The sequence below is a fragment of the Pteronotus mesoamericanus genome, unplaced genomic scaffold (assembly GCF_021234165.1).
Source record: "Pteronotus mesoamericanus isolate MK-2021 breed Mesoamerican mustached bat unplaced genomic scaffold, CSHL_Meso_final contig_263, whole genome shotgun sequence".
Lineage (NCBI taxonomy): Eukaryota > Metazoa > Chordata > Mammalia > Chiroptera > Mormoopidae > Pteronotus > Pteronotus mesoamericanus.
In genome coordinates, this window is record NW_026555112.1 from 7,855,794 (window position 1) to 7,880,395 (window position 24,602).

Sequence of the window (24,602 nt, forward strand, 5' to 3'; positions counted from 1 at the left end):
AAGGATTAACTCATCTTTCTGGGCTCGGGAAGCTACACAAGCAACATCTGGTACAGACTGCAGAGGGATTCTTCACCCAAGGAGTTTCAAATTTCAACATGTGAGCCATCCTGCTGAATAAACAGGGAAACAGCACGCAGAGACCTTATCTTGTAACAAGAGCTCTGTGCAACCCTCGTGGTCATGTTTTGCACACGACTATAATAAATGGTGCAAATTGTAGCAGGTTCTTCCACACTTTATTTCTTGCCAAAGGGACGAAATTTCACACTGATAGGGTTGAATCCCTTGGTGGGTTTCCTCTGGGGCCATTCCATAGTCCATACGTTAATAATACCCTCCCTGTACATGGACCAGCCCCTAGGCTCACATTTTAATGCGGTTACAAGGAATGTCTTGGTCAGTTTCCCTTGTCAGACCCGCTCTGTCTCCTCCCTGTCTGCCCTGGCCTCCTAGAAAACCCTCAGTTGGGACCATTTCCTTGCCTCTTGGTAAATCCTGCACTTTATTGCTCTGTGCTGTGTTTTTGATGTCCCTGGTTCTGCCTTCTGCATCCCATGGGTTATTCCCACCACTCCTGGAGTTCTCTTCAAGGTCAAGATTTTACCTTGTTCTTAAAGGTGAAATACTATAGTAGCTAATAGTTGAGTAGTATGAGTATTATAGTAGCTAATAGTTGAGTAGGGGTGTATTATTATTCATAGGGGCCTTATTATCATCGCCTGTGACTCACCAGTAAGGAAAATGAGATACAGAGCTTGACTAAATTGCCCAAGTACAAGATATGAAACCACATCTGTCTCACTCCTAAGACTATGTTCTTTTTCAAAGTATAAATATAGAGGCCCAAAGAAATGGTTCAATACCTCCGACAGGACAATCCCCCCACTTCCAAGTGCAGGAGGGAGAAGAAAAGAGATATGAGGAAAGCTCAAAGACCAGAGGCTCTGAATTCAAAGGAGAAGAATTTTAAGACATGGAGAACTGTCTGAAGTCAGAAGAGGCTGAATAATTTTGAGACCATTGGCCTCAAAAAGGCTGCTGGCAAATGTTTTCAAGAAACACTGCAGTAGAGTAGCGGGTCTGGAAGAGGCAAGGTAGTGTGTAGAACAATGCAGATTGCGAAGAAAAGAACCACTATATAGAAGATGGAATGGGGGTATTGCTCTTCCATAGCTTCATGATATATTTTAGATTCCTTAGTGTGGTTTGTGAGGCCGGGGGAGTCGGTGGGGGGGGATGCTGCCCTCTATCTAGTGAACCTGAAACTCCGGAGAGGACCCAGGAATTGGTCTCATAAGTCCCCTCAGGTGATTCTGATTCTCGCTAAGATTTGTGACCCACTAGCATAGGACAGAGTTCCTCAGCCTTAGCTGCATGTGAGAATCCCCTAGAACCATGATACTTCTGCCTCATTTCCTGAGATTGATTTAATTGACCCAGGGAGTGGGGTTCTGCAAGCTCTCCATGTGATTCTAATGAGCAGCCAGAGTTGAAAACCACTGCTGCCATCAACGAGGAGGTGGAAGGGATAATACCAGCTGCAATGCTGAGCTCTGGCCATGCCAGGCTTTGTGCAAAGGCCAAGCTTTTCAGGCTCCGATGGGCATAAGAATAACCCATCCCAGGTACTTTATGGGCATGTTCCAGTGAATCCTCATGACAATTCTATAAGGCCGGTACCACCATTGTTCCCATTTTGCAGATAAAGATGCTGAGCTTCCAAGAAGTTCCCTGGCTTGCCTGGGTGACTGCAGTGCACCTTAGTCTGCAAAGCCCTGGTCTACAATAAGTGGCAAAGCTGGAACTTTAAAATCAAGTCTTCTTTGACTCCAAAGTATTCATTCTTTTTTTTTTTAATTGTGGTAAAGTATACATAACATAATAATTACCACTTCCACCATGTTAAAGTGCTTAGTTCAGTGGGATCAAGGACAATCGCAATGGGTGCAACCGTCACTACTCTCCACTTCCAGAACCTTTTCATCACTCCAGACAGAAACTGTCCCCATGAAACAGTTCCCCGTTCGCCCCTCCCTCCAGCCGGACACCCACTATCCTGCTGTCTGCCCTTATGCATAAAAGCATTTGTCCTAAACCACTGCTTCCAGACTGGGCTCAAAGAAGGAATGGAGGTGCTGAAATTGATCACACGTTTTCCTTGTATAAAGGTATCTCTGAGTTAGGCGAGGCCCCCGCCTAACTCCCCATTCTGTGCTCCCCAAATACCAAACAGCTTGCAATTCCCACGAAACAGCATATGTTCTGTCTTGCCTCTGTGCCAGAGCACGTGAAACTCCCTCCACTATAGGTGCCTTTTCCCTCCTCCTCTTCATTTAGCAGACTCCAACTCCTTCTCCTCTTAGCCTCCGCCAGGCATGACCATCCCTGAGGGCCTGAACTAAGGGCTTCAGCTCGCCTGATCCCAGAGACCAGGGCTTTGCACACTAATGTGTACTCCAAACACCTAGGCATCTCGTTAAAGTGCAGATTCCGATTTAGTGAGTTTGGGGTTGGGCCCTATGCTTCTACATATCTATCAAGCTCCCAGGTGATGCTCACGCCACTGGTCCCTGGACCACACTTTGAATGGCAACACCAAACTGCAGGGCTTCACCATGACAGGTTTCCTGTAGTGTTTCCTTGGCTGTTTCTCCACTCCACTGCAACTACCTTGAGGGGAGAAACACATCTTATTTATTGTTATATTCCAGAGCCCAACATTGTTTCAACCCAGAGTAGCTCTCAGTGTGAGTGAATGAATGAATGAACGAATTAATGAATGAACAAGCTCACAGGTTGGAAGGATGAAAAGGAATCAGGTCTATGAAAGGCCTCGTAAGCCACTCTAAAGAATCTCAAATGTATCATGAAGCTATGGGGAGCCACTGAAAGATTTTAAGAGGGCAATGTATCAAATATGTATGTGGGGTGTGTAAGATGCATTGGAAAGAACCAGGACTGAGATCAAGGAAAACAATAGTGAGCTACTACACTAGTCTATGTAAATTACAAAGGCCTAAGATAGTGATGGTGGGAATGGCGAGGAAGAGAATTCAAGACCGTGTAGATGGGCTGGCCACACATCTCCATTTGCTTCGGACAAACTCAGTTTACTCCAGGTACACTCGTGCACTGTGCCCCTTTCATTCCCCCAAATGCCCGGGTTTGGATTATAATTGTCTGTTCACCCTGTACATAGGAGATAGAGTTTATACAACATGTGGTAGGGGGACGGAGTCTAGGACATTACTCTCAAGTTTCCGCCCCGGGTGGCCCAGTGGCTGGTAATACCATTCCCCAAGATAAGCAGTCGAGGAGGAGGACCAAGGGGAGAAAAGACTTGCCTTTAAAAATAGTTCAGATTAAAACTGAGTCGTTGAAAAGTGTTAAGTAAACTGCAGTACATAGCATGACAAAAATCCCAAGGAAGACACACAAATGGCTGACATTTTTGGAATGCCAATAGATGGTATCACTAAATCGAGAACATCCTCCCCACCCTCCATCCCCCACCCCCGAAGCTCTGAATCGCATTAGTTTCAGAGCAACTTATTATATTAGGAAACCTGCCCTATTCTGCCATCAAACCAGCTTCAGATTGGAAGTCAACATGGCCAATTAACTCTGGGTTCCCTCACTCCCCATTTTCGCCCCTCCAACTCAACAGGTGTGTCTGCTTCCAACAACTAACGACTTGTATCTTCAGGATTAACTGGATCACAGTTGACTGCGGCCCTTTAGACAGACAAAATAATGGCTTACCTGCCAGGGCCTGCTTAACTGAGTCAGAAGAACATCCCCCTGGTTCGACCTGAGCCAAAGGTCAGGGAACACTGAAATGTTCTAGCTCATTTATAAGGCACATGACCCCAAATTCTTACTAATCTCTCTTCATACTTGCCAGCACCTCGGCTTTTTTCCTTCCCCCACCACATGTCAACAACTAGGTAATTATTTAATAAGCCCCACAACATACCTTTGCTCCTTCTCTTGGCCAGCAAGACCTGGGATTTTCCCAGTTTCAGTTACAAGGTGGCTCTTACTTAAGGGTTCCAAGTGCGGTCAAGCGGAAGAATAAATCCACCCGCTAGAGCCTTTTGAGGGAACTTCCAACACAACTGTGGCTTTTCAAGTATTAAGAGGAAATGACAGACTGAACTGAGTTCAGTATTCATTTTAATACACATGTTAAAGGTTATGTTAGCGGCTGTCAAATCACTGGCCAACTCTAAATACATCACTCTTCGCCTTAAATCATGTGTCTTGGGTGGTACCCAGAACTAGCTACTCTGGGCTGACCCCGAGCAAAAGGCTTGTTCAAGAAGGTGACATGTGTCTTCCGGGCATCCCTATCACTCGTGCTATTATTAGCGTGATGAGCAGGAGAGCTGGAACCGAGGACTCCGCGTCCTGAGGCCTTCTCTGCTTCCTGCGGCTGCTGGAGGCTCAGGTAACTCTGTGTCTCATGCCGTGGTTCTCACACCAGACCCAGATGTCTACAGATGTCAACCCTGGGGACTTTTCTTACCCATCCTGGGAGCAGCCAAAGCAGTCTTTCCTCTGAGTCCCACTTTGACACCTCTCTTGGGGCGCAGAGAGCAGATCTTTCTTTCCAAACAGAAGACAGCCCGGAGTCTGTCTCACTGCACTAAGCAGAAGCAAAAGACACTAAGAGTTGAGTCCCAAGAAAGCACACCTCTCAGCTGCCAGAGCCTTAATCATACTGCAAGCCCCCGGCCCACAGCCTCCCCGCCCAGAGAAAGCCTTGGACACTCAGCATTCTTCCTCAGGGGTCGTGGGGGGGTGGCGCTGGAGAGCTAATCTCAAACTCCCGCCAAAGACTGGGCGTGGCAGACGGCCTGCTCTCTCTATTACGTTTCTACTCCCGATCCCCACTACCTGCCCTCGGACCCCTAGTCTTAGATGCACGGAGTTCAACTGGGACCTGCCCTTTTGAAGCAACAACCCAAACATTTCACCCATTTTTCTCAACTTACCAGCTTAGGAATTTCACTCCTCAGTGCCTTGTATTCTGTAACCCCAGAAAAGCTGACAAATGAATTAATAATCACATGATAATTGTTCATAATCCCATTGTCCTCTTGGAAAAGATTAGCTGTAGGAGTCTAAATTTGGTCCTAGCCCCCCCCATTTGGTACTTGGTGACAACCTCACTGCACCTTAATTTTCTTAATAACTTTAATAATGTGCCTTCAGTATGGCAGATGCTCGATGTGAACAGAATCTGAGTGATAATGCAAGCAGGTAGACAAATGTCCTTGGTGTTTAAGCCAAAGTCCCCAAATACCTGGTACTGAAAAAATTAGGATGCTTCCCCACAGGTAATTCCAAATATTTTCTTTTTCAAAGTAACAAGATTTTTTTAGGATAGTGAAACTACTCTGTATGATACCACAGTAGTGGATACGTGCCATGACACATTTGTCCAAGTCCACAGAATGTACAACACCAAGCGTGAACTCTAATAATGTAAACTATGGACTACAGGTGATGATAATGTATCAATGTAGGTTCACCAATTATAGTAAATGTCCGACTCTGGTGGGAGATGAGGGTATTTGGGGAGGCTGTAAATGTGTGCTGTCAGGGGATGTGAGGGAATTCTGTACTTTTCACTGAGTTTTTTTAAAGGTTTTATTTATTTTTAGAGAAAGAAGGAGGGAGGGAGGGAGAGAAACGTCAATGCAAGAGAGAAACATCGATATGTTGCCTCTCCTATGATCCCCAACTGAGGACCGAACCTGCAACCCAGGCATGCGACCTCACTGGGAATAGAACCAGCGACCTTCTGCTTTGCAGGGCGATGCCCAACCAGCTGACCTACCCCGGTCAGTACTTCATTCAGTTTTACCCTGAACCTAAGACTGCTCTAAAAGGTCAAGTTTATTAATTTTTTTTAATTACATAAAAGGTACATTGAAACAAAATTAAAGTCTATGATTTCTAAATGTTTTTAAGTTTCTCGAAGCTGGAGTTTCCTCTCTTTCTCTGTGTGCCCTGCACTGCTGGCATCCCCCACTCATGGGGCCATTTCTGCACAGACCACCAACCTGCAAGGCCAGGGAGGGCCAAGTGGCCTGCGGGTTCCCCCAGGTGTTCTATAACCAGAGTCACCAAGGAAAAGTGAACATATAGTTGGCATCCTCGGTTTAGAAGAAAGTCTGAAATAGTTGGAAAGATTTTCCAACAAAAAAATACTTAAGTCAAAAGGTTCTAAGGGCAGGATGACAGACAGCATTGGTCAGATTACAGATTCAGTTCCCGTTTGTCCTAGCTTTCCCACTTACGGGAATTTCTCCCACCGATGACCTTGCACATGTGTGATGATGTAAGTACAAGGTCATCCATCCACTTGTAATTGCAAAAGTTTGGAAACCACAAGATTGTTCTTCAAATAGAGTCACCAAGGAAAAGTGAATTTATAGCTGGCATCCTCAGTTTAGGAGAAAGTGTGAAATACTTGGAAAGATTTCTGTAAGAAAAGCCCAGCTCTACTGGGCTTTTTATTATGATCTCATACTTTTGTCCCTACCTTTCCAAATCTTGTCCCTTTTCTACCCACTTTCTCTTTGGGGTAGCTCTTTCAAAGGCTACCACATCACTTACACATCCTTATGTTTTTAAGAACATTGTGTTTTTATACATCAATAAATGAGGGCACAGCCTTACAATGGAATACTGTACAGATTCAAAACAGAACCAAGAAATGAGGAAGCTCTCTATGTATTGACAAGGAAACATCTCTAAGATGCATTGTTTAGTCAAAAAAAAAAAAGAAGAAGAAGAAGAAGAAGGAGGAGGAGGCAGCTCAGAACTACAGGACGCTATTTTTAGGGTAGAAGTTAAAGGGAAAACATTTTTTTTTTCAAATACATTTGTCTCTTCCTACCCCCCACCACTTTCCTAAAGGGAAAACATTTTTAAATGTGTGTTTCCGCTTGTATTTTTTTAAATAATTTTTCTTAGATTTTATTTTATTTTTTTTTATTTTTAAAGAGAGGGGAAGGGAAGGAGAAAGAGAGGGAGAGAAACGTCGATGTGTGAGAGAAACATTGATCAGTTGCCTCTCACATGCCCCCAACCAGGGACCTGGCCCGCAACCCAAGCATGTGCCCTGACTGGGAATCAAACCAGCGACCTTTCAGTTTGCAGGCCAATGCTCAATCCACTGAGCCACACCAGCCAGGCTCTGCTTGTATTTTCATAAAAAGTGGGTATCTGCAAGGAGAGGAGCGAGCTGAGTAAGTGTCAATAGAGAAAAATACAAAGGTTTTTCATAGAATAACTTTTTGTATTTTTTTTGAATTATGTGAATATTACTAATTTGAAATTTTTAAATAAGAAAAAATGATACAGGAGTGGGGAAATAGGAACAGTTGAGTCCCCACTTATGTAGAAATTTTCTTTCCACCCCAGCACGGTGAGTCCAGATAACAGGAGTTCACTGTGTTTCTATATTGTTGATATTTTCTTCAGCATTTTCCAAGCATTGAATTGCGGAAGTTACTGCCACCCCACCTCCAATGTGAGCTTGGCATCCTGTTGCCCTTCAGGGTAGGGGGATGAATCTGCTAGGGGTGACCCAGGAGAGCCAGGAGCTTCTGCAGGGCTAGAGGCTGTGGTTGCTCTCTTGTGCAACAGACAGGACACAGATGCATGACATTCTGGCCTTGAGAATGTGGGGCACTCAGAGTCAGACCAAGAGTATGTGTGTGGGGAGCCGGCTGGGCTTACTGGTTGCCAGAATCGAGGGGTGAGAGAGAATGGGATACCGCTTACCTCCCTCCCACTCCTTCTTCCTCACCCCAGCCCAGACACCAGACCAGTAAGTCTCCACTTGACTAAAAAATAGAACATGGGACAATGCCACATGTTAGGAACCTCAAACACAGCACAGCGATGATGTACTTATTTTGGTTTATGAAATGTCATTTCTGTGAAATCCTCTTTGTTTAAAAAAAAAAGACCCACTTGATTAGAAATCAGGAAAATGATTCCCCAACTGGAATCTGTTGCCATCTGGCAGTAGACTCTCTTGCAGGTCATTGAACTTCTCTTTGTCTTCTTCATCTGAAACATGTGATCATTAAGAGCCTGACCAACCCTACAGAGGTTAAATAAGAACACAAGAGGCTTGAAAAAGTATAAACATAACTCTGAAATTAACTGAAGGCATGTTTATTACCTACATGGCTTACATTTTCTTTTAACCTAAAAAACTTGTCAGCAAGTAGAAATTGGTTTACACTGAAAGAAATTAGGCTTCTCTGGTATATGGAGGTAGGGCGGGGGCAGGGAGACTTTAATTCCACAACTGAGTCTTGCTTTGTGTTTGTCCAAGATCCATTTCCCAAACCTTTCTTCTGAGAAACAGCGTTCACCTACCGTCAGCCTAGTAATTCGGGTGGTGTTGACCCCTCCTGCTCCAGAGGTGGATGCGTGGCACAGGTCTGTCTACTCAGAGCATCCTACCCTCCAGGGCTCCCGGAAGGGCATGTGACTCAAGCCAGCCAATCAGAGACAATGAGTTTCAACTCACTGGCTGTTGTTGGAACTACTGAGAAGTCCTCCTGTTCTGCAGGGCAGGTTGTAGGCCTGGGATCTCATTCTGACAGAGGAAAGCCTGCCTGAGAACGATGCCAACAGGGAGAAAAGCAGAGGCGAGGTGAGAGAATAAATGGAGCCCTGGTGGCACTTCTGAATCCATCCATCCCTAGAGCAAGTTCCATCCTTGGACCTCTGTTACTTGAGTGAATAGATGCCCCCTTTTCCTTTAACAAATTTGAGTTGTATTTCAGCCCTAAGAGTCTTGACTGATGCAAACTTCTGATACTAATGTTCAAGAAGCTCTACAAAGGTGCCAGGTGGATACTGGGATGATAGTGGAAATCATAATTGTCTAACCACTACGGTGTACATCTGAAACTAATATAAAATAATATGGACTGTGAACTGTAATTAACAAATAAAAAACAATAAAATAATAAAATGAATTTCTACAAAGATGAACCATTGTGCCCACATGCAAAACTATATGAATTAAGAAAACATAAGGTTTCAACTATACCTTTACAAAATCCAATAGAGCCTAGAATTGTTTCCCTGGTAAATACACATCATTTTTTTGTACCCAGGCAACATATTATAATTTAAAACAGACACACAGTACTAAAATAAAGAAATACTTCATTTCATTTTACTCTTTCAGTATATGAGGTCCAAGTAAATGCAAGTTCTTGGAAATTAGAAATGACCAAAATGTGGATCAGACCAGCTTTAGAGGTTGTATGGAATCAGCAGAATATGATTGTCTGAAGTGAATTTTGGCCTTCTCAGTTTGCCAAGCCAGGTGTACCATTTTGTCTAGCCCATGTGACAATTTCTGTGGTGACTGTCCAGCTTGTCAGAGAATGGTGAAGCTCAAACAACTGAAACATTTACAGTACACAAAACAGTCAAGAACTGTTGGTTTACCACTTCATTAGTAAATCAAGAGTAAATCTCACTAGTCAGCACTACAAATATCCTGAGTCATTCCTTTATTTGTTCACTCATTCATTCATGCAATCAGTGAATATTTAGTAAGCACCAACTGTGTACCAGGAGATACCCGATTAAATGCTGGAGTTATAAAGATAAAGATAAAGATTAAGGCACACACTCTGTCCTCAAAGAGCTCCTAATCTTATATCTCTCAGAGAGACATGGAAATGAGGACAACAGTGCATTATGAGAAGTGCTGATAACAAGTCTGTTCCAAGTGAGACCAACCAGGAACGCATTCCACTACAGTCTCCGCAGTAAAAGTATGTGTCATTCTCCTCCTCTTCAGAATAACAACTGCTTGACGTGGCTTTGATCAGTCTTTCAGTTCCAGGGTGACAATGGGGATCCACAGCATATGACAAGTTACAACAGATCCAGAAACAGTTATCAGGTTCCCTCTGCTGGGCACTCAGGGGGACACACAGTTTGTCATTGCAGAGGTGGCTGGGCGCTGCTGAGTCTCGCCCTTCACTCGCTTAACAAGTAGTTACTGGGGAGCCACTGTGGGCTCACCACGCCCAGGTCCCCCGCGAGGCTGCCCAAGAGGGCCGCTCTGCTCTTGGTGTGAGCCCTCAACGTGTGGACCCCCTTGGCCAGGCACATGTTTGTGTCTGGTGGATCCACAAAGGAGCGTTTTTTTCTTTTCATTTTTCAATGCAAGCGTTAACATTGCAAGGCACACTGCTTCTGCTGGAATGACTTGCTCTTCATTTGCCATTCGTGATTCGGGCAAAAAGGTGGTGTATGTAGGTCTTGCTTAACAAAAGACCTGACTGGCATTGCATGTGATGGGCAAACATCCAGCCTCAGGCGTACAAGCAGAAAATGAACTGCCCTCGGCGGCTCCCCTTTTCCCTCTCTCTGGGACCTATGTTCTCTTCAGCGTGTTTACTAGCATGACGTGAATGCAAGATGTGAGTTCCAGCCTCTGAGCCTGACCATATATCAAGTTATGCCAGTAACAACACAGGGTGGTTTTATAAATGGTATTTTTAATGATTTTTCACAGGTTGCGGTATTTATTAAGCACCTACTTTGCAGAAGTTTAGTATTAAGTTAAAGTCCCCTTCCCATAATCCTGCCTTCCACAAATGCCTACTACAGACTGCTGATCAGCAGCAATGGAAAAACCTCCAGCTCCTGTGAGCAGGCAAACTGAGGTCTGCTGTGTTCACTTAGAGTTAATGTGTATAGTGATATTAAGGCTTTTCAACAGAAGCATTTTGCCTAGTTCATCTAAAAATCAGAGTGTCATAGTTAGCGTTAATTTATTAACTAAATCTTGATGTCACTATAAATTGAATTTTACAAATGCTCTCATGATATAGAAGTATACAGTTCATTCCCTGAAAATGAGATTTAAAAATATCCCAATTTTACTTGTTAATAAATCCCTCACTTAGTGTATATCCAGAAACCATTCACATATGAAGAAACAACAAAACAGAATCTGTACAAAAATAAGAGCTCTCCATTTTTCCAAAACACCTTATTCTTTTGTGCAATGAATTTGTGAATATAAAAAAGTGTCAGTTTAGAAAATTATAAAAACATTGCTACACTGTCATAAATGCTCTACATTCTCTAGGAAAACATACCTTTGGAAATATACAACTATTGGAAATTCTTAGTGAAATTCAAGTCCTGGATGTGCTGCAGATGCCTGCGACAGGGCAGCATTCAAACCCTGTCCGTCCCCTGTGCCACTTCTAGAAACCGTCTGTAACTTTCAATGACTAAAATAGAATTCTTCTCTCTTCAAATGTCATCGTTGATTTCTGTGGAAATCCTTAGAGTGACACTCTATTAAAAAAAAGAAAGGTTTCAAAGAAGGTAAATAATTCCAGTACCAGCTATGAAACTCCCAGAAGCTTTGCAGCCCCCAAGACAGGACCTTACTATGGTTTGTGCTGAGCTTCAGTTGGGTCCTCAAGAACTTTCTTGGCTTTCTATATCATTTTAACTAATTCCAATTCACTTGTTTCAAAATGCAAGATTTTACCTGTGGCCAAACCTGAAAAGGTTCCACTTTCTGTCTGCTTTGGGCACTTTTTTTTCAACAATATACTTTCATTTTTTTTTAAAAGACATATTTCCTATTATTGGAAACTAGGAAGTGAGACCACCTTGAAAAGAAAATAACCAGGATGTACAACTATAAGCATCAAATGGCAGAGGACATATGAAAATGTCATTGGTTGAAGAGCAGTTCAAGCTGTTTGGCTTTGGGAATGAATTAAGTTGCACAACATGTATGTTTTTTCAAACACATAATGGTAAAAGAAAAATTGAGCTCTTATTTTTTTATGCAAGAAATTTTCCATGGATTTTTCTAACTTTAATTGTCAGCAATTTAGAGCATTTAAACTGATAAATACCTACCTGGAAATCATGGATGAATGTTAGGAAGTAGAAAATAAAACCAAAGGCCACTGTCCACTCGCAGATCGCACTCACTACGTGATACGCATAATCCTGACGGCGATCAGAAAGAAAACCAATTTAGCCTCCACTGAGTCTCTTTAGTGGATGTACTGAAATAATGATAAGAAGGTCAGACCAGAGGAAAAAGCTGTCTGGTGAGCATCAATCAACCCCTCAAGGAAATACAGCAAGAAGCAAGGCACCTGCCCAGTGAGAATGTGGATGCAATTATCCCCAAAGTACTTTCTAGCTCTCACATGCTCTGGCATCCAGACTTGTCTACAGCCCTCACCAGTGTGGCTCAGTTGGCTGGGTGTCACCCTGCAAAGTGAAAGGTAGCCGGTTTGATTATTGGTTCAGGTGCGTTCGAGAGGGAACCGATGATTCTTCGTCACATCGATGTAACTTTCTCACATCAATGTTTCTCTCCTTCTCTTTCTCCCTCCCTTCCCCTCTCTCAAAAAATAAATAAATGAAATCTTAAAAAAAAAAGAAAAAAAAAGACTTGTCTGTATAGTTTCAAAAAAGCAGAATAAGGACCACGAAATGGCTGAGACTGTGAAGCAAATGTGGACCCAACAGAAGACAGAACTTTCCATACAAAGCAGGACCTGCTCCCTGGAGGCTGGGAACCCCCAGGTTGAAAGGCATTCAGAGTTTGTGCAGTTTTGGCAAAGACTGCGTGTGTGTATCTAGAAAAGTAGGTTAACTGTCACCACTGGGGTCTGTGTTATCTGTTGCTACAAAAAATGTCAGTTCAGCGAATAGTCCTGCTTAACATTATATGTAAACATAGCTACAAAGCAAGTGCTAATGGGACATCCATATGCATTCACTGACTATCTTCTTGGAGGCAGGAAGGAGAGAATGGGTGTCAAGAATGAGAATGGCTGTAATTGGGGTTCCAAAGTCAGCTGCCTGTGGAGGCCAGGAGATTAATAAAAATAAATGAAACTGACTGTTGCAAAAAGGGCAGGAAATGGGGAGCTCACATTTATCAACTCAATTCCATTTTTACCAAATGGGGAAACATGATACCCTTGTTCTTTTTTCCAAAGTAAAACCAAAATGTGTGTGTGCGCACGTTCTCCTGAGTTTTTAATGTTGGAAACTACTTTTTAAAAAGCATTTTTAAACACCTTCTAAGTAATAAACTAAACTAACGCCTGCATCTTGACACTATGCATGTGCCAAATTAGGCCTGTGGACAGCCAGGCCTGATTTCCAATGATGACCTGTTTTGTGTTTTTTTCCTGTTTTGCTTTCTGCTCTGCCACTGATTACAAGTATGAACAAACAAAATGTGCTGGATTGCAAGTCAGTTCTATGGTGACAGCTGTTTTCCTGGATCCAGGTTTCATCCGCAAAGATTAACTGCAGCACATCAAACTCGGAGACACCTCTCGTCACTACCCCACGTGACCAGCCAGCCATTCTTCTCATCCAGGTCCCCCTGGGGAGAGCCTGACCTGCTCACATTAGGGGTTAGAGAACAGAAGGGCCCTCCTTTGGTGACAGCACCAGGGGATCTGCCCCATCCCCTTATCACCCTGGGGACAAGGAAGGTGGCTTATGAAATTTTGGCAGAAATTTCTTTAGCATGGTATTAACAAAAGTGCACTGAGCCAGAAGCCCAGACTCCTCCACTACCCCTGAGCGAATGCAAGCAAAGCTCTAATCCCCTTGCTACGTAAAACGAGACAATGACACTGTCATTCCCGCCCTCCCTACCAGGTCAGTCCCTGCAGGGGCCCGCGTCGTGACATCTCTGAGGCCGCACACGGCAGCCTGAGGCAGTACCTAACTGCTTATTCCACTCGGTGAATTAATGCAAAAGATTCTATTTATATTTATGGATATTGGGAACAGAAGTAACCCAAGAGTGGCATGGTAGTTTATGAAATGACTAGAAAACCAGGTACTTTTCAGATTTTAAGATTAAAAGTGAAATGGGGCGGCAGGGGCGGGGGGCAGATTTTAATTGCCTGGGACTATGCTTTGATGAAGCCTTCCCAGCAGCTGATTTTTGTTTGATTTGTGGGGAAAGGTCTCCCCACAGTGGTTGAAAAGTAAAATACACCCGAGGCTGATCCGCTGTGAGGTCTCTCTGTCAGGAAGCACTTTTTTTTGAACTTCTGCCTGAGTCGGTCTCTTCTTCAACATCTGCAGTCTCCCCCTTGTCCCCTGTAGGCTCCCGGTAGAATCCTTCTCTGACCACACTATCCCCTATAGCCTTCATCTTATTTCTCCTCTTCCTTTTGCCTCCCAACATTCGGTGACTGCTGAATGAATGAACCAGTCCTCTTACATTTTGTTAACCCCCTGCAATTAGCTTTTAACTCCAACATTTCTAACTGAAACTGCTGTATGAATACCATCCTTAACTTCACCTGCTCCTTGCAAAGAACATTCCTTAAAAAAAGAAAAAGGAAAAAAAACTGCTCCTTCTTGTTCTCCCACTAACTCTTCTCTCCTGAGGTGTCATCCATTGTCTGTATGGCATCGACATGAACCACTGTGATTATCTGATGACAGGGATCCTAGCAAACCCAATCAGTCCCAGGTGTTGTTGTCTTTGGTCTGGAAATGACCGGGTGACCTACTCCATGCTCCGATGGCTCTCCATCCACCCAACTCCATGCTCCGATGGCTCTCCATCCACCCAACTCCATGCTCCGATGGCTCTCCATCCACCCTACTCCATGCTCCGATGGCTCTCCATCCACCCAACTCCATGCTCCGATGGCTCTCCATCCACCCTACTCCATGCTCCGATGGCTCTCCCCCATGCTCCGATGGCTCAACTCCATGCTCCGATGGCTCTCCATCCACCCTACTCCATGCTCCGATGGCTCTCCATCCACCCTACTCCATGCTCCGATGGCTCTCCATCCACCCTACTCCATGCTCCGATGGCTCTCCATCCACCCTACTCTATGCTCTGATGGCTCTCAATCCACCAGAATGTCTAGCCCCACGTGTCTGACTGGACATTTCTCCTTGATGTTTTACTATAGCCCCAGATTCAACAATTCTAAAATCAAACCCATCCATGTCCCCCCATGAAATAAGTTATCCGTGTTAGGGACCTTGTTCCTCCCTGTTCATGGGAACCAATTCTTCAGGTCACCCAAAAAGTCACCCTTGACTTATCACGTCCTTTCATTCTCATGTTAGCCACATGCCAGTGATCGTCAAATATTTTCTCCCTATTACTTCCAGGCAGTCGAGGTTGATCTTGATTTGAAATCTAAACTGCCTCCTCTGCCATCCCCACTCTGGGCTCTCTCCTCTTCAATCCGTCCCAGCCATTGCTTTTTCTTATTTGTATATGTATGTAGGTATGTACGTACATACATACGTATTTTTAGAGAGAAAGGAAAGGAAAAAGAGAGGGAGAGAAACATCAATCAGCTGCCTCTCTCACGCCCCCAGCTGGGGACTTGGCCCACCACCCAGACATGTGCCCTGGCTAGGAATCGAACCAGCAATCTTTCTGTTCGCAGGCCTGCCTTCAGTCCACTGAGGCACACCAGCCACAGTAATCCCAGGCATTGCTTCTCACGAATATTCACCCACTAATATTCTTTCCATTTATTTCCCTGTTCAAAAGCCCTCAGAGGCTTACTCTGGTCACCTAACTCAAGCATGAGCCCCTCTCTCTGACAACCTCTTAAAGCTGTGGGTGAACTATTCCTCAAAAATGTATCCCTGGCCCCATTTATGTCTCATTCTATCCTGAAATGAGTTATCCACTTACACGGAAGCTGGTCTCGTCCACCCTGGTTCACAGCCCATGATGCCTGCGGTTTCCATACATCTTCATTCACATTGCTCCCCTACCCTTCTCTTTTACTAATCATTAAGGAAGTTTTTAAGAGAGAGTAGGAATTCAAAATTTTGAAATTAATCCCAGGAAGCATTTGGAATAACCCAATAGCTAATTATGACACGTGAATTGCCAAATAATTGGAAAGTTAATTATATGCCATATTTTACTTCATATATTTGCAACTTGTTCTAAGAAACGACAGTAATCCTTTCTTAGAAGTTCACCCAGCCACAGCCTCATGTAACCAGGTTTGACAATCATATTGAAAATGACTTAAATTTTACCTTTTCTTTTGGATTCCACTCCAGCTTGGTTATGGAAATGAGGGAAGCACAGACAATCACTAAAAAAAGGAAATTGTTAAGGAAAGTACAGAAGAAAATACGTCCTTTAATGTTAAGACTACATTATTCTTCCAATAATATAATAATTGCACAGTGTTAAAATGTTTCACCTCATACCCATTAGGATGGCTACTATTGAGAAAACAGAAAACAAGTGTCGGTGAGGGTGTGAAGAAATTGGAAGCTTTGTGCGCTGTTGGTAGGAATGTAAAATGGGCAGCCATCGCGGAAAACAGTGCAGAGGCTCCTCAAAAAATTAAAACCAGAACCACCATGTGACCCAGCAATTCCACTTTGAGGTATATTCCCAAAAGAACTGAAAACAAAGTTTCAAAGAGGTATTTGTGTATCTGTGTACATAGCAGCATTATTCACAATAGCTAAAACTTAGAAGCAACCCAAGTGTTTTCTGACAGATGAGTGGACAAGCAAAATGTGCTATATACATACATGCAGTGGAATATTACTCAGCCTTAAAAAGGAAGGAAATTCTGCAATATGCTACAACATTGATGAATCCTGAGGACACTATGGTAAGTGTAATAAGCCGGTTACAAAAACACAGGTACTATGTATTTCTATTTCTAGGAGGTACTTAGAGGAGTCAAAGCCATAAAGACAGTAGAATAGTGGCTCTGGATGGGGGGAAGACAATAGGGAATTCCACTTAATAAATCATATTTTGTTTTATAAGATGAATAAATTATGGAATGGTGTGGTGATGGTTGCACAACAATGTGTATTTAACACCTCTGAACTACACACTTAAAAATGATTAAGTTGATAAGTTTTATGTTATGTACTCTAACATAACTAATAAAAGTTAATACCAACATTTCTGCCATCAAAACAGATTATATCAGCTTCTTAAAATCTCAAACCTTGAATTCAATTATGACAGAAGTTAAATTACAATGCGGAAATATAGTTATTTCTTAGCAAATACTTTTTCAATTATGTAGAGCGAAATTTCAATTTGTGGTCACATTTTGCTCAACCCTGCATGTGCCTTGGTGTTGTTCCCAGTTACACTGCTTGCTCAGATTTGATCAAAATGACAGATACAGCAATCTAAGTGTGGGTCAGCACCTCATGTTTGAGTACATTTTCCCCCAAATACTGCTTTGCTTAAATAAAAATACTGAATAAAAAGTTTTTTTCCTCTAAAATACTATTTTCAAGGCAACAGCTTTAAGGAAAAAATAACGTTTCAAAGTACCAAAGCATTAGAAAGTATCAAGGCTCATATACAAAAAACAAGCTACAGAAATTAAAAAACAGATTTCTGTCAAGTAATTGGATATAAGCTGAACCCTTCCTCCCAAGCCCAAAGGGCTTTGCAAATGGAAGAGATACGTCCTACATCTGACCTTGTGGCCAGCATAGCAACACCAGGGACTTGAGTCTGTTGCCGTCTGTGGACGGTCTGTCTGCATAAAGGCAATGACTCCCACTTTGATTGAACTCTGAAGGCAAAAGAGAAAGTTTGAGAGAAATGAGATGCTCTAAAAAAGGTTTTACAAAAACTCAGAAATGCAAAGTGTGGCATCAATGCCAAGTTCACAGCCTCCTGTGAATTCGGAGTCGGCATCTTCTCTGCCTGTCCACTCCCTATCACCGAACTCCCTATTTTGCAGGGCTCAACACTTCTCAGTTTTTCAGAATAAAAGAAGTAGAAAGCATAGCAGGTTCTCTGGTCCTTCTGTGATCACACTTCTGTTTCTAATAGTTTTAAAGCCTCTTTAATTCTTTCATTAATTTGTTTTTTAGTTCCATGTTCTGCCATGTTACAAGGGGTGAAGGAAGAGGCAGGGGAAACCCCAGCCAAAAAGACTGGGTCTCAGCTTCCAGAAACATCACAGTCTTGCCAGAGGAAGCCCAGGACTGTCCATGTGAGAGGGAAGAGCAGGGCACAGTGATGTGGCAGAGGAAAAAGTGTTAATTCAGAGTGGAAAGGGGTTTGGGGTATAAGGGAGGCCTTCACTGAGTTGAGCTTAATCTAAGTTACGAAGTTTGAGGAGTCCTCTAGAGCAAAGCTGTCAGAAATATAATGCTAGCCACATGAGTAATGTTAAATTTCCTGCTATAGTAGCTGTGTAGTGGCAGTTAGACAGGCTTGAGCAGAGTGGGAACAATAGGCCAGGTATGGAATGTCACCAGGACGGAAAGCCCTGGGCACCTAGCAACAAGAAAAACTGGGAAAACAAGGATCTCACCCTCTGGGTGACCTTTCCTCCCCTAGCATATCGCTGGTCATATGATTTAGAGCCTGTTACTTTTCGTATCACTGGTCATGCAGTTCGGACCCTCCTCTGACCTCTCCTCCCCTGACATGTCACTCGCCATGTGGGGTAGAACCCCTTAGAGGAGGAACAAGGGGGCCAGTGAATAGCCTCATATGACTCCCTTGCACGACCACTCCCTTAAGCATTATGTGCTTAGGACAATGAGGTGCTGACTCACATCAAATGAAGCAGAGCCTTGGATCTGTTGACCACAGAGACAGAGTTTTGGTCAAACAAGAGGCCTCAGCTGTGTTTCAGCTCCAGGCCCAGAATAGTGGCAAGGCCAGGAGGGGCATCAAAGGACCAGCTGTGATGACTAATGATCCCGTACCCTAGCACTGACCAACAGGCAGAGACCACAACCCTGGAAGGACACACCTAGCAAAGCTTAGGAATAGTCTATCGAAATCCTCCCCTGGAGCCTCCCCTAAGATCTTTGCCTTTACAGAGAGGATAAAAACCTTTAGGACTGAGGACCCAGCTCTCCCTCTCTCTCTGTTTCTCCCTCTCCCCGCCACCTGTTTCCCTCCCTTCCTCCCTCCTTCCCCCTGGAGCACACCGTGTCTTTCCACCCCTCCTTTCCCCAGGTGAACTCTCTCTGTCTTTCGTTTCCCTAAATTCCAAGGGCCCTTCTTTTGCCTCCGTAACTTGTTTCCTGAGTCTACTCAGCCCAGCTGGCTCGCTTCTACTTCTGTAACTTTCCAAATAAACTTTTGTTTGTATTTGAGTCATGACTCTGAATTCTTACTTAGCCAGAACTCAAGTACTGAGGTTGCTGAACCAAGATCCGGTTGCTGAACCAAGATCCAATTGTTGGTAACATTCTGGTGCCATTTTATCACTAACAGCCACATTTTAAGAAAAGAAGCAAAAAAATTAATTTTAATAATACAGCTCCTTTAACACAAAAGATTAAAAATGTCATCATTTCAACATGTAATAATATAAAGAATTATTAATGAGATAAATTACACCACAGCATGTCTCTGCAGACTAGCCACATTTCAAGTGCACAATAGTCACATGTGGCCTGTAGCTATCATATTGGCTAGAAAGACAAGGTGGAAGGTAATATTTAGCCAGGAGAAGGGCAGGGGGTAAAAGCAGAGGACAGGAAACAGCCAAGTCTGGGGGAGTCTTAGAGCATGTGTCACAAGCCAAAGAACCTGGACTTTGTGCTGTTATTTTGTGAAGGTAATGCTGTTGAAACCGGTGCAAGACAAATAGTTTACCAGGAAGGGCTTAGAAGCCTAATTCTAACGTGCCTCGGTTTCTTCAGCAGTTAAATGAGGCCATTACACAGAAATATTACCATAAAGAGAAGAACAAGCATTTTTGAAATATTGGTAAGTAAATATAAATACTATGCTAGTGTTTAAGGCAACAGATGTTTTCATATGGATGAATTAATGCGATACAGGGACATACCCTGTTTCTGTGTAGGGCTGCAACCCCTTGGCAAGGCTCGTGGAACCCTCTAGAAATGGGAACTAATAGTATGTGAGACTCAGGCCTGAAATGCAAATTGTACTAACACTCTGTCTGATTTTAATATTTAGAGACCTATCTCCAGAGTTGGAAGCAAGAAAATGTTTCCTACAACAAGAAACCTTGCCTTTAACACTACAAACACTTCTGCTCTGAATTTTACAACTAAAACAAGCTAAAGGTCTGAAGGAAATATATTTGAAGAGAAAGCACGAATGTCTTCAGTCCACAAGTATGACCAGAAAACTCAGAAAGAACTATATAAGGAACCAGGGTATATACTTTGTTGTTAAATTTCTCAATACTAGGGTTTATTTCCTCCGTGCTTAAAAATTTTGTAATTAAGAAATTCCTTCCCTAAGATGAAAACAAAACCAAACCCAAAACCGTACACAGACTTCACATTTCCTATAGCTTCTATTTTAAAAGAATAATGCAAAGTTCAATGTCAGAAGCACATGATATGCCATCACTCAGGCTTTCGCACTTTATACCACTATCCAACCCAGACTAACAAAATGGCTAATAGAATAGTTCCCATTTTCCTGTAACATGAGAGTAATCACCATTTTTTAATGACCCTGTATCTTTCTCTGATATGAGTACAGAGGGTATTTCGAAATATGGGGAATTTTCCACCCCTTGAAGACCACAGCTTTTTTATGTTATTTGTTAAATCCCAAGAGAGAAAGAGAGCAAACTTTCATTTCCTCTAAATTAGAACACACAAGTCTGATAAATTCATATTTCTTCCCATGCTGCTGAATGAGAAAACGAAATAAATTTTTGAAAGTGAAATCAGTAATCAAAAGAAAAGGCTACATGTGTTTTAATTGAATGAGAAGTATATAATATAGAGCTTTTAAAAACCTCTTAATGTGGATGAGGAAATCAAACCATCTATTCACCTATGTGCAGGGAGTGGGGAGAGTCTGACGTCTTGGGACTTCACAGGGCTATTACTTTAAGTACAATATCAATATTTGGTGTCTTTAGCCAAGCACTCCAAAGAAAAACAAATATTTTCCCATGGCTGGTGAAGCCGACCCTGTTGGAAGGAAAGTAAACAAAGACTGAAGTTTTCCGACATTTTTTCCATCCTCCTTTCATAACATTCTTTTCCCCGAAGATTCTTTTGATCTAACCTGACCCCATTTCTTAATGATTTTTTAATTCATTAATCATTTTCTTAATGATTTACACTTTTCTCCCAATGGGTCTTCTGAAGCATATGGAAACTGGGCTGTTAACCTTTGCTTTTTTCACGCTTTTTTTTTTTCTGGGTGGAGGGCAGAGGAAAGTGTCAAGCTTCTAAGGACACTGGCAAATGCGGAAAGGATACTGGGGATGACAGCTGCACAGGAAATGGCAGAGATGGTCATCCGTACGTGGCACGTGGAGAGGCTGTTCCACTGGGGACACGACTTGTAAGAGATGATGGATTGCAGGAGCGTGTACACCACACCGCAGACAAAAGCCAAAAGGGCGCCGCCGTCATGAACCACTGGGACAGCTAACTCCTAGAGAGAAAGGCACACGTGTGCGTTACCCCACGTGAGTCCGAGTCTGTCCACACCGTGATCCGAGCACTCGCGCACTCAGGGCTATTCAAAGCCACCTGTTGTCACAGATGTACCCACCCCGTCCCTGGAAAATGCGGCTGCTTACACACAATTACCAAGAGAAAAGCCTTCCCCCATGATGAAGTAAATGTTCCACTGCAAGCCTGGGCATGTGGGACAAGGACAGAGTGACATCTGCCTTAGAGGTGGCAGAGTGGGGTCGGGTGGGCTTGGGAGTCTGGCTGACCTGGATAAAAAAAAATCTTGACTCCACCACTGGGGTCTGGGACCTTACTTTAAAACCTCAATTTCTGATCTGTAAAATGAGCATAATGATTCTTGCTGTGAAAGTTTGAGGTGAAGGTTATTTGATAAGGTGCGTATAAAAGTACATGAAGGTGCCAAGGGTGGCTTGCAGTTTTTACGCGCCTTGCTCCTCAATGTCTATTTGTCCCTGCCACGCCACCCCAAACAAACACATAAATCTAAGTAAGAACACTCCTCTTGCAATGCAAAGACGACCTCAAATCAAGTCCTGCCCCCGCCACCCTAGCCATTTCAGCAAGAAGGCAGCACCTATACCCAGTCTGGGCAGAAAGTGTGCCATTAGCCCCAAATGTGGTCACAACTGACCCATCAACAGGCTCACTCTAGGCCCTTTTCAAATGTTCAATGGACACCCACCTTCCAGAATGACAATGATGTTTAGACTGAATGACTGAGTTTCTACTTGAACATAAAAATTTGAGTTTTTCAAAGAGGAAAGTTAAAGCATTGTCCCAGAGAGCCTGGTTTTGGCCCCAACTCACTGTCCACACCTGTTTTCTGACTTTTCTTCAACCACCCAAGAGGTTTCCATAGACCTACCATGTTCTCTGTCCAGACTGTTCACAAAACACATCTTAAATGTTAATTCTCTATTTTGGCACAGCCTAATTTCAATCAATTTTTGTGCAAATAGACTTTTAAAAACATCTTTATTCTCCAAAAGGGAAAGGGAAATATTTTTTAAATTTTACTTCCAGATATCAAACCTAGAAATACAGGGAAAAATCCACCACTTGATTTGTGTTATAGTCAAATAAAACTGCCATAAGATTTTATAACATGACATATCAATTTTCCATGTATTAGGTATATTCTATATAGTTAGGATATATAGAGAGTTAGGGAAGTTATACACAAAAAATAAAATATATTCTATGTTTTTTAAAATGTCTATATACCTTTAAGTACTTTAAGAGGAAAATAACCATTGAACTGTACACTTAAAAATGGTTAAAATGGTAAATTTGATGTTATAGGTATTTTACCACAATTAAAAAATAATCCAAAGAAAATGAAATTACTATCTCAAAAATATATCTGCATGCCTGTGTTCATTGAACCATTATTTACAATAGCCAAGGCATGGAAACAACCTAAGTATCCATTATATAGACACACACACACACACACACACACACACACACACACACGCACACATAACCTACAATGGAATATTATTCAGCCAGAAAAAAAGAAAAAAATCTTGCCATTTAAAACAACATGGATGGATCTGAGGGCATTATACCAAGTGAAATAAGGCAGAGAGAGAAAGATAAATACTATATGATCTCACTTATAAGTAAAATCTTTAAAAGAAAACTGATATGATAGATACAGAAAACAGATTGGTGGTTGCCAGCAGTGGGGAGCGGAAGAGTGGGGAATATGGATGAACGCGGTCTAAAAGTGAAAACTTCCCGTTAAAAGGTAAAGCTTTTCAGTTATATATAATACACAGCATGGTGACTATATTGAATATAAGTGTATTTTTGAAAGTTGCTAGAAAAGTAAATCTTTTTTCTTTGATTTTGGGAGAGTAAATCTTAAAAGTGCTCATCACAAGAAAAAAATTGTAACTATGGGAACTAACTTACTGTGTTAATCATTTCACAATACATACATATATGAAATCACTGTTATATACCTTGGACTAATAATACATTATTTTTTTTAAACAGTAAAATAACCTTACCAAGGAGGTATAAGACCTATATTCAGAAAACTACAGAACACTGAAGAAAGAAATTACAGAAGAGACAAATAAATGGAAGCATATGTTGTGTTCAGGGATTAGAATGATTGACATCATTAAAGTGTCCATACTACCCAAAGCAATTTATAGATTCAATGCAATCTCTATTAAAATACTAATGACATATTTCACAGATATAGAACAAACATTTCAAAAATTTATATGGAACCATAAATGACCTAGAATAGTCTCAGCAATTCTGAGAAAGAAAAACAAAGTAGGAGAGATCACATTATCTGATATCAAATTATATTACAAGGTTACTGTAATCAAAACAGTCTGGTACTGGCATAAGAACAGACACATAGATCAATGGAACAGAATAAAGAACCCAGAAATAAACCCATGTCTCTATGGCCAATTAATGTTCAACAAATGGGGCAGGAGCATAAAATGGAATAAAAATAGCCCCTTCAACAAATGGTGTTGGGAGAACTGGACAGCTACATGCAAAAAAATGAAACTCGACCAACTTACACCATTCACAAAACAAACTCATGATGGATAAAAGACTTAAATATAAGTCACAACACCATAAAAGTCCTGGAGGAGAATATAGGCAGAAAAATTTCAGATATCCCATGCAGCAATATTTTCACCAATACATCTCCTAGAGCAAGGGATATAAAAGAAGCAATAAACAAATGGAAATATATTAAGTAAAAAAGAAACTTCTTTTTTTTTCTTCTGCATAGATAAAGATAACATCAGCAAAATGAAAAGGGAACCAACTGTATGGGAAAATATATTTGCCAATGACACCTCAGACAAGGGTTTGATCTCCAAAATATATAGAGAACTCACATGACTCCACACCAGGAAGACAAACAATCCAATTAAAAAAAATGAGCAAAGGACCTGAACAGACACTTCTCCCAGGAGGAACCATCGTCATATGACAAGATACTCAACATCACTAGCCATCAGAGAGATGCTAATTAAAACGACAATGAGATACCACTTACCACCAGTCAGAATGGCCATCATAAACAAATGAACAAACAACAGGTGCTGGCG

General features: G+C 42.2%; 1 protein-coding gene across 2 annotated transcripts in view; it reads right to left on the reverse strand.

Moving 5' to 3' along the window:
• Positions 1–10,542: 10,542 nt before the first annotated feature.
• The window catches only part of DRAM1 (DNA damage regulated autophagy modulator 1), a 39,193-nt gene continuing 25,133 nt past the window's right edge, over positions 10,543–24,602 (reverse strand). The window contains exons 4-7 of one of the 2 annotated variants that reach the window (XM_054574629.1): positions 21,286–21,463; positions 16,111–16,169; positions 11,953–12,045; positions 10,543–11,373 (exon numbers count right to left, since the gene is read on the reverse strand). In XM_054574629.1, coding sequence (XP_054430604.1) covers positions 11,329–11,373; positions 11,953–12,045; positions 16,111–16,169; positions 21,286–21,463 — 375 coding nt within the window. In that variant the 3' untranslated portion in view covers positions 10,543–11,328. Of the gene's footprint in view, positions 11,374–11,952; positions 12,105–16,110; positions 16,170–21,285; positions 21,464–24,602 lie in introns of those variants that run through there. The other variant, XM_054574630.1, reaches the window with a different exon arrangement.